The sequence below is a fragment of the Chenopodium album genome, chromosome 1, assembly GCF_948465745.1.
Source record: "Chenopodium album chromosome 1, dcCheAlbu1.1, whole genome shotgun sequence".
NCBI classification, from domain to species: domain Eukaryota; kingdom Viridiplantae; phylum Streptophyta; class Magnoliopsida; order Caryophyllales; family Amaranthaceae; genus Chenopodium; species Chenopodium album.
In genome coordinates this window covers 8,133,701-8,146,166 of record NC_137834.1, presented here as the reverse complement: position 1 = coordinate 8,146,166, position 12,466 = coordinate 8,133,701, and the positions used below count along the sequence as shown (strand labels likewise).

The 12,466-nt window shown below is 40.0% G+C and overlaps 1 protein-coding gene across 1 annotated transcript; it reads left to right on the top strand.

Annotated features, from left to right (window-relative positions):
- Positions 1-1,814: 1,814 nt before the first annotated feature.
- LOC145556052 (uncharacterized) lies at positions 1,815-12,010 on the top strand. The gene is made up of 4 exons (XM_081617757.1): positions 1,815-2,276; positions 11,073-11,210; positions 11,281-11,391; positions 11,464-12,010. Exons 1-4 carry the CDS (start codon positions 1,944-1,946, stop codon positions 11,878-11,880), a joined length of 999 nt encoding a protein of 332 aa, XP_081473883.1. The 5' UTR covers positions 1,815-1,943; the 3' UTR covers positions 11,881-12,010.
- The last annotated feature ends 456 nt before the right edge of the window (positions 12,011-12,466 follow it).

The window sequence follows — 12,466 nt, the reverse complement described above, 5'->3', positions numbered from 1 at the left end:
GGAGAGACAGAGGACAGAGGTCAACCCTTCTAACATGAATTAAAAAAAAAAGATCCGTTGGAGATGCCACATCAGCTATGAACATGCTACATCAGGTTGCTTAACTTGTAGGGTGCAATGAAAATTAATACCCCCTAAAGTTGGGAGTGATACATAATAAACGAAAGTTGGGATTAATATGGGCGGACGAGGCAAAGTTCAGATTATTGCCAGCAATTTTTCCTATATAATTTACTTTGACCTATATTAATGATTGTTTTTACTAACATCATGCACCAAAAAAATGATTGTTTTCTCATCTAATGCCTTCAAACTTTTTAAATATTCAACAAATGTCCTCGAGTTTTTCAAAATTTACAAAATACCCTTTATTTTTTCAAATACGTCAAAGTATTTTCAATGACAAACTTTCATTAGCTCATTAGAGTTAATTATGACATTTTCCATTTAATGATTGATTTTTCATTCAAATTTTTAGATAAATTTGGAAAAATTATTCTAATAATCCCACATTGGGCCGGTTTGTTGTTAATAATCCCACCATTGGACTATTATTTAATAATTCCACCTTTATAGGGGTTCTTCTTTTATAGGTCCCTAACCTGTTGGTAACCAATTTTGATAAGTTAATATGCCACGTGTCATTCTGTAATTGGTTGAAAAAAAAACTAAAACAAAAAAAAAACCCAGCAGCCACCCCACCCACCGTGAAACCCTAACCCTCACCCTAGCCCCACCAAAAACCGACCAACAGCCACCCTAAACCCTTGAAAACGGCCAAAGCCCCCAATACCAGATGCCACCCAGCCGACCAAAAGGCACCCCCCGAAATCACCCCCTAACCCAAATCCCACCCCGAAACTACCATAACCACCCTCTGGAAAAACATCGAAAACCTCCTCTCACCACCAAAAATCATCAAAAAGCCCCTTTATCCGCCAAAACTCTTACCCAAGCCATCCACTCTGCTCTTGACGGTTTTATCTCTCGTTTTTTTCTTAATTCGTTGATATTAAGGGCTGGTTTTTGCTTCATGGGGGTGAAAATAAGGGTTCCGACGCCCCAGCGGTGGGGATGGGGAGGAGGGCTGCCGAAGGTTGGGGGTTGGCTGTTTTTTTTTTTTAAAAAAAAAATCTATTTTTTGAAATTTTTTATCAGAATTTTTTTAAAGGTTTTCCTTGTTGACCAATTATTTAGTGACACGTGTCATTCAAATAAGAAAAAAAAATGGTGTGGTCACAAGGGACCAATAGAAGAAGATCCCCCTATAAAGGTGAGATTATTAAATAATAATCTAAAGGTGGGATTATTAACAACGAATCGGCCAAAGGTGGAATTATTAGAATCAATTTTTCCTAAAATTAAGTATTCTAATTAATAAGGTTCTTATGCTACTTAAAAAAAAGTATTATAATTAATTATCAAAGAAAAAAGTTTCTTATGTTACTAAGAGTCTGTTCACATTTACTGAATTGAGATGAACTGAAATGGGCTGAACTGAACTGATTAGAGCTGAACTGAATATTTTATAAAAGAAGGAAATTAGGAATTGAAGTGAAGTGAACTGAACTGAACTCAACTGCTTGGAGATGACATGAATTGAACTGAACTAAAATTAAGTTAAAGTGAACATACCCTAAGTTTAGTACAAGTAGCTTTTTCTTCGTGCTTGAGGTTATTAATAAGGTCGTTGCTCAAGATTATCTTCTCCCGGGTTTCAAGTGGGGATTTAATTTGTGATTTCAAGGATGGAAGGATTTATTTATGGGTTCATATTAGATTTTAAGGACAGTCCAATGCAAACGTCTGTTTTATTTGCGTTAGTGATCTTTTCTCCTTCTATTGAAGTGTATCCTATTAAAATAACTCATGTAAGTGTCTCACATAAGACTTTCTCTCTCTAAGCTGAGACTTTCTCTTTCTAAGCTCGATATTCCTCTGCCATGTCGAGAAAGAAGGCGAAGAAGGATTCGATCGGAGGGGAGGGAAACATGCAGCAGTCATTGGATGATGGTGAAAATAGTGATGGATTTTCACGGCAAGCTCAATCGAAGAATAGACCCATAACTGGCGATGGTGATTCTTCGATCAACTTTGGGGATTTGGATAAGCTTGATGATTTGCTTCTCTCACCTGAACAATCGATGCATGAATTGATTCAAGGGTCAAGAATGAAGTCTCGATTGTTTGAATGGATGAATACAATTCATTTGAATGAGAGGGTTGATAAAACAGTGCGAATTGGAGAAGTGCAAATCAGAGTATCTTTATCTCAGGTACCTATTTCTTCTTCTTCTAAGAACTTACTACAACTATCAATTGATGATGTTTCGAAAGAAATTGCATATTGGAATATGGGTATTGTGGCTTTTGTAATTGGGGGAAACCCATTTCTGAATTCTTTTACCGGGTTTTGTCATCGTATTTGGGGTGCGAAGAACATTGATAAGGTGATTCCGATTAAGAAAGGGGGTTTTCTAATTAGATTCTTGAATTTTGACTCTAAGAAAAAAAGCTCTGAATTCTGCTTACTTAATGTTTGATTATTGCCCTGTTTTCTTAAAACAATGGGTTGATGGTATGGAGATTGATAGTAATGAGTTCACCATTCCCTGTTTAGATTCAATTACTTGAACTCCCTTTGAAATTTTGGGGTAAGAATTGCTTGGAAAAGATTGTGGGTCTTGTTGGGACTCCAATCAAACCAGATTATGCTACTCAAAAGAAAGAGAGGATTAAGTTTGCTAGATATTTGATTGAGGTGGATCTAGATGGTGAGTTTTTGGATATGATTGAGTTCTTAGCTGAGAATGGGTCTTTGGTTCAACAGAAAGTTGTTTTTGAATGGAAACCAAAGAAGTGTAGTTCATGTTTGCAAATGGGGGATGTGGCTAATGAATGTAAGCTGACTAAGATGGTATGGAGACCTAAAGTTGTGCAAAGTCATAAGCCTACTGAGAAGGTTGCTGATCTAGGTCCTGTTGCTGGAGTTAATGAACATACTAATAAGAATCAAGGGTTTATTACTCAAAGAAAGAAGTCTAGCACTAGAAATAAGAGTGTTAGTCCTGCTATTAAGGTGAGAAATTCTTTTGAGAGACTGTTGGGTGTGGAGGATGAGGGTGGAGGTGATATGAATGATGAGTGTGGCGCCCCCACTCTAGGGCTTGAATGTGATAATGTGAGGGGTATTAATGGCCTCTCAAAACAAAAGGAGGTTAAACAGTTCCTTTTGTCTCAGAAAGTAGGTTTGTGTTGTGTTCTGGAAACAAAAATAAAAAATAATAATTTTCCTATGATACATAAGAATATGTTTCAAGGATGGGGAATTACAACTAATTTCTCTGTAGTGAAAGGGGGCAAAATTCTTGTTGCTTGGCTTCCTGATTTTTTTCAAGTTCAAGTGTTATAGATTCATGCTAAGTTCATTCATTTAAAGGTGAAGAATGTGGCTATTTCTTGTGAGTTTTTTCTCACAGTGGTGTATGGTATGAATGATGGTGCTGAGAGAGAGCATCTTTGGGGTTGTGTGAAGGAGATTGGGAGGAATATGAAGAATCCTTGGATTGTTTCTGGGGATTTTAATGCTCCTTTGAATTATGAGGATAGGTTGGGAAGACCTATTTCTTATAATGAGATTGCTAGTTTTAGAGAGTGTGTGCAGTTTTGTGAGCTTCAAGATATGAAGTGTATTGGCAGCAAGTACACTTGGAATAACAAGCAAGAAGGGGACAATATAGTGTATTCCAAGATTGACAGAACCTTGATTAATGAGAGGTGGGTGGCTGTTTGTCCTGATGCTATGGTGCATTATTATCATCCTAAATTGTATTTTGATCATTGTCCTGCGTGCGGTGATTAATTTGGAGAAGGTGAGTGCTGGAGGAAATTATTCTTTTAAGTTTCTAGATAAGTGGGTGTCTCACCCTAAATATCAGGAAATTGTAAAGGAAGCTTGGGATCTGGATGTTTATGGAGTCAAGATGTTCCAGGTTGTGAAAAGGTTGAAAGCTTTGAAGACTGAGTTGAAAAAGCTTCATAGATGTGATTTCTCTGACATAGAAGTGAAGTTTACTGATGTCAAAGGTCAATTAATGGATATTCTAAAGGAAATCCAGAATAATCAGGATGATAACAGTCTTAAAAATGCTGAGTTGGAGATTTTGACTGAGTTTGCTGCAATTAGAAGTCAGTATTTTTCTTGGTTGTCTCAGAAAGCTAAGATTACTTGGCTTCAAGTTGGTGATTAGAATACAAAATTTTTCCATAGAAGTATAAAGATGAGAAGATATAGGAAAAGGGTTGTTGTAGTTAAGAGTATTGGTGGGAATTGGTGTGATAATCCAGGTTCTGTAAATGAAGCATTTATTGATTATTATAAAGATCTTCTTGGAAGTGATCCTGGAGAGAGAATTCATATTAGTGATCAGGTTGTAAAAGAGGGGTATGTGTTAAGTGAGGTTCAGGCTCAGATGTTGATTAGCCCTTTTTCTAGGAATGATGTTAAGAAAGCTATCTATTCTATTCCTAGAGCTAAGGCTCCAGATCCTGATGGCTTTAATAGCACCTTTTTTAAGGCTTCTTGGCATATTATTGGTGAGCAGGTGACTAAAGTTGTTTTATAGTTCTTTGAAACTGGTAAAATGCTTAAGGAGTTGAATTGTACCATCATCACTTTGGTTCCTAAAGTGGAGCAATCTGAGTCAGTTATTGAGTTCAGGCCCATTGCTTGTTGCAATGTGCTTTACAAGTGCATTACCAAAATGATCTGTAGCATATTGAAGTTGGTTCTGCCTGATATTGTTGCTCAGAATCAGACAGGGTTTGTTGAAGGAAGACAAATAATCCAGAATATCAGTATTATTCAAGATATTGTGGCTAGATATGGGAGAAAATCTGCTCCTAGTGGCTGCATACTAAAGACTGATATTAGGAAAGCATATGATTTAGTCAAATGGGATTTCCTTGAAGAAATGTTGAAAGCTCTTAATTTCCCTGAGAAATTTATTGCTTTGATTGTGGTGTGTGTGAGGACTCCTTCTTTTTCTCTTGCTATTAATGGTAAAGCTGAAGGTTTTTTTTTTCAAGGGAAGAGAGGCTTAAGGCAGGGAGATCCTATGTTCCCCCTTTTGTTTGTAATCTGTATGGAGTATTTGTCAAGAATTCTAAGGAAGGTGGGTGAAGATCCTCAATTCAGATTTCACTCTAGATGTCAGAGATTGAAGCTTAACCATCTAGTCTTTGCTGATGATCTTGTCATGTTCAGTAGGGGTGATTACAGGTCTACTCATTTGTTGCTTGGGGCTCTTGCTACTTTTGCTGCTACCTCTGGGTTAACTTCTAATGAGGGCAAGTCAAATTTGTACTGTTGTAATATCAGTAAAGATGAGAAAGACAAAATTTTGGAAAATTCTGGTTTTTGTGATGGGAAGCTGCCTTTTAGGTACCTTGGGGTTAATGTCAACTCCAAGAAGCTCTCTAAGGATGATTGTCAATGTTTGATTGACAAGATCACTTCAAGAATCAGAAGTTGGGGTTGTAGAACTCTGTCTTATGCTGGGAGGACTCAACTTGTCAATTTTGTTCTCATGTCTTTGCACTTGTATTGGGCTACTATATTTATTATCCCTAAAGCTATGTTGGATGGTGTTTCTGCTGTTTGTAGAAAATTTCTTTGGGAAGGCAAGCCTGTTTACACTAAGGCTCCTCCTATTGCATGGTGACATTGTTTGCAGAAGCAAGATCCAAGGTGGTTTGGGGTGCAAAATTGTTATACTTGGAATATTGCTGCTATTGGGAAGCAAATTTGGAACATTGCTCAAAAGAAAGATAGTTTATGGCCGAGATGGGTGAATGAGATGTATTTGAAGAATAAGACTTGGAAAAGGTTCCAGTGTGCTCAGAACACAAGCTGGAACTGGAAGCAGCTATGGTGGGTCAAGGATAAGATGAAAGCAGACTATTCTGGTTGTAAATGGAGCAGCAATCCTAAGGGATACACTATAACTAGTGGTTATAGTTGGTTGAATATTCAATATGATAAAGTTGAGTGTAATGATTGGGTTTGGAATAGATTGAACATTCCCAAGCATAAATTCATTTGATGGATGATCATGTGGAGAAGAATTAGGGTTAAATCTCATCTCTGTAAGATTGGGGTGATGACTGACTCTAGTTTCCCTCTATGTGACTATAGATCACTTATTTTTTTATTGTGACTATAGTAGGTGTGGGGAATATTTCAAGCGGTATCCCTAGCTTGAACCCCACTGTGGTCATACACTAAAGTACGGTGGCGTCCAAAGGGAAAGAAGATAAAGCAAAAGAGTCGCCAACAAGTTTTTTAGGAACTTGTAAACCGTTCACGAGGTGAAGGTTACACCCCTTAACGATCCAAGAGATCGTCAACTCCAATAGGTCTTGAACCATGACTGGTAGTTCGGGGATGAAGGTACAAATCCAACCTAAAAGAGATTGAACCTGCCCCAATAATAGGCCTCTACTTTATTCTGATCGTATTCATGTGCGCTTTCTGACTAACATGCAATTAATAGGATTAACCCTAAACCTGTTTATCTATGTTGGTTGAATATTAATGCACAAATAAATCTATTATTGGCGATCATTTGAATTATAATCAAATTAACCCTAAACAAGATTATTATTTATCTTATTAAGCGTGGTTACAAGTACAAATTCCCTTTAAACATGCATAAAAGGCGTGATCAAGCAATAACAATAAAAATCAAGCAACATAATAAATAATAATAATAATCATAAAAAATTATAATCAAAATAACCATAATTAAAATAACATGTTAAAGCATAATAGCAAGATCCTAGGCATGATCCTAACAAGATTAATAACAAACCCTAGCATGTCACTAAACAATAAAGATCAAAGCTTTAACTCTAACATGATACTAACAATCATAAATATTAGAAAGAAAATAGGAAGCATCATACTTTTAATCATACTTAGTATTAAAGTTACCCTAGACATGATACTAGGAATTTAAATAATAACCTAAGCATGATTTCTACATAATAACAATAAAAACCATTAAAGCACTTACTTGGATGCCTCATACCTCTTTCTAATAACAAAATACACATGTTAGTAACTTCAAGGAAAATAATAAAACAAACAACAATTAAATTAAATAATTGAAAGAGAGATTTGGGACCAAACCCTCAGAAATTAAACCTTTCACGTCTAGGGCGAAGGCAACTTTGAATATGACTAGGTGTTTCTAAGTCTTGCGAATGCGGAATTTTGTATTTGAGAGAAGGCTAGTTTAGAAAAAAGAAAGAGTAATCAAGAAAATCTTGATGAGAGTTGGTGAATAAATAGAGAGAATTGGTCAATCAAAACGGAGTTTTTAGGAAGCTATTTATAAAGAAAATCAACCAAAAAGATAAAAAATCAAAACAAAGTTCTGACGCGTAAAACGGATGTTAGCGCCAGACGCTGACATTAGCGCCAAGCGCTAACGCTAGCGCCAGGTGCCAAGCTTAGCGTCAGGTGCTAATGCTGGCGTTTGGCGCTAACTAAGAAATTGACGCGTTTTCTAAAAATCAGATAGAAATTGCCGTACAGGAGGATAAAATCGTATTTTCCTCAAAAACATTCTTTTATTCTGATTAAAACTCTAAAAGTCAACAAAAGTCAATTTATCAATGCTAATTGAATTAGGAATGAAAAGAACCTTCTAAAAGAATCTAGAAGACTAAAACCATTCCTAATTGCATTAGGAATGATAAATCTATATTAGGACCTCCTCTAGATCATTGGGCCGCATATAAGGCTCAAACTGGGCCCAGTTCAGTAAATTGGCCGTAACTTCCTCAATATTCATCGAAATTGGGCTTATAATATATCGTTGGAAAGATCTTTTCAAGCCCTATCCAACTACACTACCATTGGACCCATATCATGGATTAACCTAACTGGATTAGCTGTTTTCTTAAAATAGGTTTTCAAAAATAGAGAGAAGAGAAAATAAATTAAAACTATCCGCAACACTAAACTTTCCACACTTTCACTTCATTCGATTATGATTCGACGTGAAAGGCACTCATCACCGGGTTTGGTTTTTGGGAGACACAAATGGGTGTCTACACTATAAGCTCCATACACTGTTTTGATGACCTCCTGCAAGCTAGAGAATGCCATCCCGCTTGAAGACCGCTACACTTGTAACTGCCTCCAATTCCGCCATGATAATCTTCCGCAAGCCAGGGAATACTATCGAAGATTGCTTTGCTTGAAACGATCCTCTTCTGCTTTGTGACCATCTTCCACATCTTAGGGAACACGATCGAAGACAACTTCGCTTGAAATCACCTTCAGTTGTTTGTGACAACTCTCCGCAAGCTAGGGAATGCTGCCGAAGATATCCTCGCTTGAAGCTATCCTCATTTGTTGTGACAATATTCCAAAGGAAATTATCGAAGGCCTCCGCTTGTCGATCTTTTAAAAGGTCTCTTGAACTTTGCTTCCGCTATGCCTCTACGTCGGCGCTTCTGCTGCTTGTGAACCTGTATGTCGGTGCCTTTTGCTGAATTATGAACCAGTATGTTGGTGCCTTTTGCGATGAGCCAATGCTTAGGCGCTTTAAGCTAAGTGAGACGGTCTTTCATCAGGTCGATCACTTTATGTAATCAAGCCGATTACTTAAAAATATCGTCAAATTGCTTAGAGGGGCTAACTGGCGTACCAAGGAACCCGAAACATATTGCAAAAAGTTGGAATAACCGTAATGAGTGGCTGGACGTTCTGGCGCCGCTGAAATAACATCAGCGCCACTTATCCGGCTGTAGTGCCAGACGCTGGAGCTAGCGCCAGGCACTAATCTTATCGACTGACGCCAAGGTCTGACGCTTGGCGCTAGAGTCGGGTTTTCCTTAAATACCCTTCTCTTCCTCATTTCTGCTGCTGTTGTTCGTGTTTCGGCTTCGAGAATTCTCATAACTCCATTTGATTCGTTCTTGCTCGTTTCTCAACCAAATTCGCTCAAATTTGTTGAAAATCAAAGCTTATTCCATCCATTTTCCCGATCTATGTAAGTTTCCTTCAAACTCACACCGGTTTTAATGAATTTTGCATGTATTTGTTCTCGAATTTCTAGAAAATTCGAATTTAGAATTTCTTAATCCTCTTTGTTTATCAAATTTCATGTCATGAAATTGCTTGATTATGTTTATATATTGCCTTGGGAGTAATTTGAGACTTGTTTGACTCAATTTGGTGAAGAAATGAACAAATCACCATTGTTGGACCTCTTAAGGTCGGGAAAACAATGTGGCTCGTTCTTGATGTTTTTGCTAGCAATTCTTGTTCAATTTTTCACAATGATTACTATAGTATTGCAAGAAATTGTTTGATTGCTTGAAAAATGTCGTGCATGCTCAATTTGAATTTGTGCTCTGTTTTAGTACTACGTACTCTGTTTTTTGCGCGAACATAGTATCATGCGGCTAGGCGAAACTTAGATACTATAGAACCATAATTTATGATAATTCTGCACAATGTAGCATGGCTAGACAACGAGGTTCTGGTTCACGGTCCCGAGACGTTCGACGGGAGCACGAGCCTATAGAGGACGATGCTGAACCGTCCACTTTTCTTGGTCGACTCCCTGAGTGGGATGAGCAGACCTTGTACTTTTCTCCCGTCCACCATATCTCTGAGAGGGTGAGACGGGGTGTCACAGTTGGGAGGACACGCTGTCATGGTTCTGGTTGTGACGGCTTGGGCGATCTGTACAAGATGTACATCGCCAGAGACGATCAGACGAGACCTCCATGGGAGTCTTGCGGGCTTACTGCACTGTTCGAGACCTCCGAGGCCATGGTTGCCTCTAGCGGGGGTCACCATGTAGTTCGTGCTCTGGTGGAGTTCTTTTGGGACACCACCAACACTTTCCACTTCCCCTTGGGTGAGATGATGGTCACTCCTACCGACTTCAGTCTCATTACGGGACTGGAGTTTAGCTCTGTAGCGCTACCGTTCGACAGCGCGATCGACGTCTTTTCTCCTAAGGTCGAGGAGCTGTTGGGTCCGATTGTTATTTGGGCTTGAGCTGAGGTAGAGTCGACTCAGTTCAGTGCTAGGGGGATTCGCCGCTCGACTCTAGAAGCGGCTTTAGACGATGGTGCGACTACCCGAGAGCAGCGGGTGCGCATCTTTGCACTTATCTTGCTGTCAGGGACGTTCTCCCCTGACAAGGGTAGTAGGGCGCTGCTTTACTACCTTCTTGCCGTCCGCGATCTACACCGGATCGGGACTTACGACTGGGCCAGCTTGGCCTATGCTGACTTCATCCGAGTGCTGCGAGACTCGTGTCGACATCGGTCCTTTGGGGTGAATGTTGCTCTATCCGGCTTTTGGAGGGTCGTAGAGGTATACGTTATTCCCTATAAAGTTTAGCTCTACATTTTAGCATTTGCCAATAATTTGCCTTTTTGTAGATCTGGTTCTACGAGTACTTCCCCTCAGCTGCGCCGGCGAGACCGTCGCCGCGCAGGCTTCCAATTAGCGCTTCCTAGGGCAACCGCCGTGTGGGGATGTCCACTTCCTATGTTCGAGATTGGATCATCTCGGTATGATTCTTTTCTTATTTGACATTTTGTGATTGCTTGGCTGGATTCTGCCTGATTGACGCTCTTTGCAGAAGCCTGAGGTGATGTACCGACCGTGGGTCGACCTGGCAGTCCCTGGGTTAGCCGCGCAGTATTCTGCGGAGCGTCACTATTTCTTAGGGACCTGTGGAGCGGCTGCGTATCTTGGAGAGAGGGTTGCTATTCAGCATTCCTCCGACACCTTTGTCGTTCCTGTTCCTCCACCACGTCACATGTTTAACGCCACGAGGTTGGTGAGCATGTCAGAGGGAGCTGGTACCCCTTGACGATCTTACACGATCCTTGGGCGGTGCTATGGGGAGGAGCTACTGCCGTTGTTAGCTCCAGTTCCTGTACCTGCTGAGGATGTGGCGGTATGATTTTAAGCTTTTATCTTTCGTTAAGTAGCCCCTAAGTGATGCTTCACTGATTTTGTTTTGCCTTGTCAGGATGATCCTGCTGAGTTCGTGCCACCCCGTATGTCTATCCATTATCAGGGGACATATGGGCCGATTGAGGAGATGATACCTCCGGCTTCTGAGGGCGAGCGCTTTGTGGAGCGGTCGATTCCTCGTCATCAGACTCGGGTAAGCTTGTTTATTTGCAACTTTTTGTCCATATATGTTATGCACATTTATTGATTTATTTCCTTGACAGTTCTCACGCGAGGTGGTTTCGACGATGGCACGATGCATAGATGCTTTCCGTAGCCAGCTCGTCCGGATGAGGAACGTGGCTACCTGTCGTCGAGACGACGCTGTTCAAGAGGTATCTTTCCTTCTTATGTTTTTGTATTACCGCTTCTATTTTGCCTGTTTCTGATCTTAGTTTCTTTTGCAGGGTCAGCCCATTCCTTCTCGTACCCGCACGAGATCTGAGGTGCGGAGGGATCTGGCGAGGTCTAGCTCGAGACGTCGCCGCACTGCTTCGGGAGGTTGGGGCGGTCGTTCTGAGGCTACTCGTCCTAAGGCAGTAGAGGGCTCACGCTCTTCATATGAGGGTGCACATGCTGCGCCAGTAGGCCAGGGAGAGGCTACCTCGGCTCTTAGAGGTGGTGGGATGTACGAGGTCGGCTTGTCATCGCAGCAGCCTCCGCAACCTCAGCCTCAGGTTGATCTTGGGTGGACAGGTCCTGTACTGAGTTTTTCTCCTCCCGAGGAAACTGGGGCTGGTGCTGGAGCTGGAGCTGGTGGAGAGGTTACTCCTCGTACGGTGGAGTTTTATGAGATGATGGGTATACGTCCTCCGGCGCCGTAGCTTATTCCTGTGCTTTTTATTATTTATTTTGACTTTGTATAGAACTTTGCCTTTTAGTTAGACTCATTATTTAGACATATTTGTATATACATACTATTATGAGTTTATTCTTTATTTATCATGTTTTTCATTTTTTATTATTGTTATGTGCATGTTTGTGTGTGCGAGGAAATGTGAAAAATAATTTTGCGCAAAAATTCTGTCATTTTTATTATTGATGGAGGGTATCCGACTTTCTCCCCCAAAAGAGAAAAAATGAAAAAGGAAAAGTCAAATAAAATATTAGATTTATAAAAACTTGGAAGTTAGTCTAAATAAAATCCGAAAAATAATATAATTGATATAGTAGCTATATTAATTAAGAGGGAGGAATAGATGAATTTTTAGAAAAAAAGATAAGGAAATTGTAAAGTCATTAGCAAACTCGAATCAAGTCGAAAACGCGGTTTTTTAGAAAGCGCGTACGATGACACATATTGGCGCCAGCTGGCGCCATGCATTTTGGTGTAGCTCCAGGCACTACACTTAGCGTTTGGCGCCAGGCTCTGGCGTCAGGCGTCAATGGTTGGCGTCTGGCGATAATGAG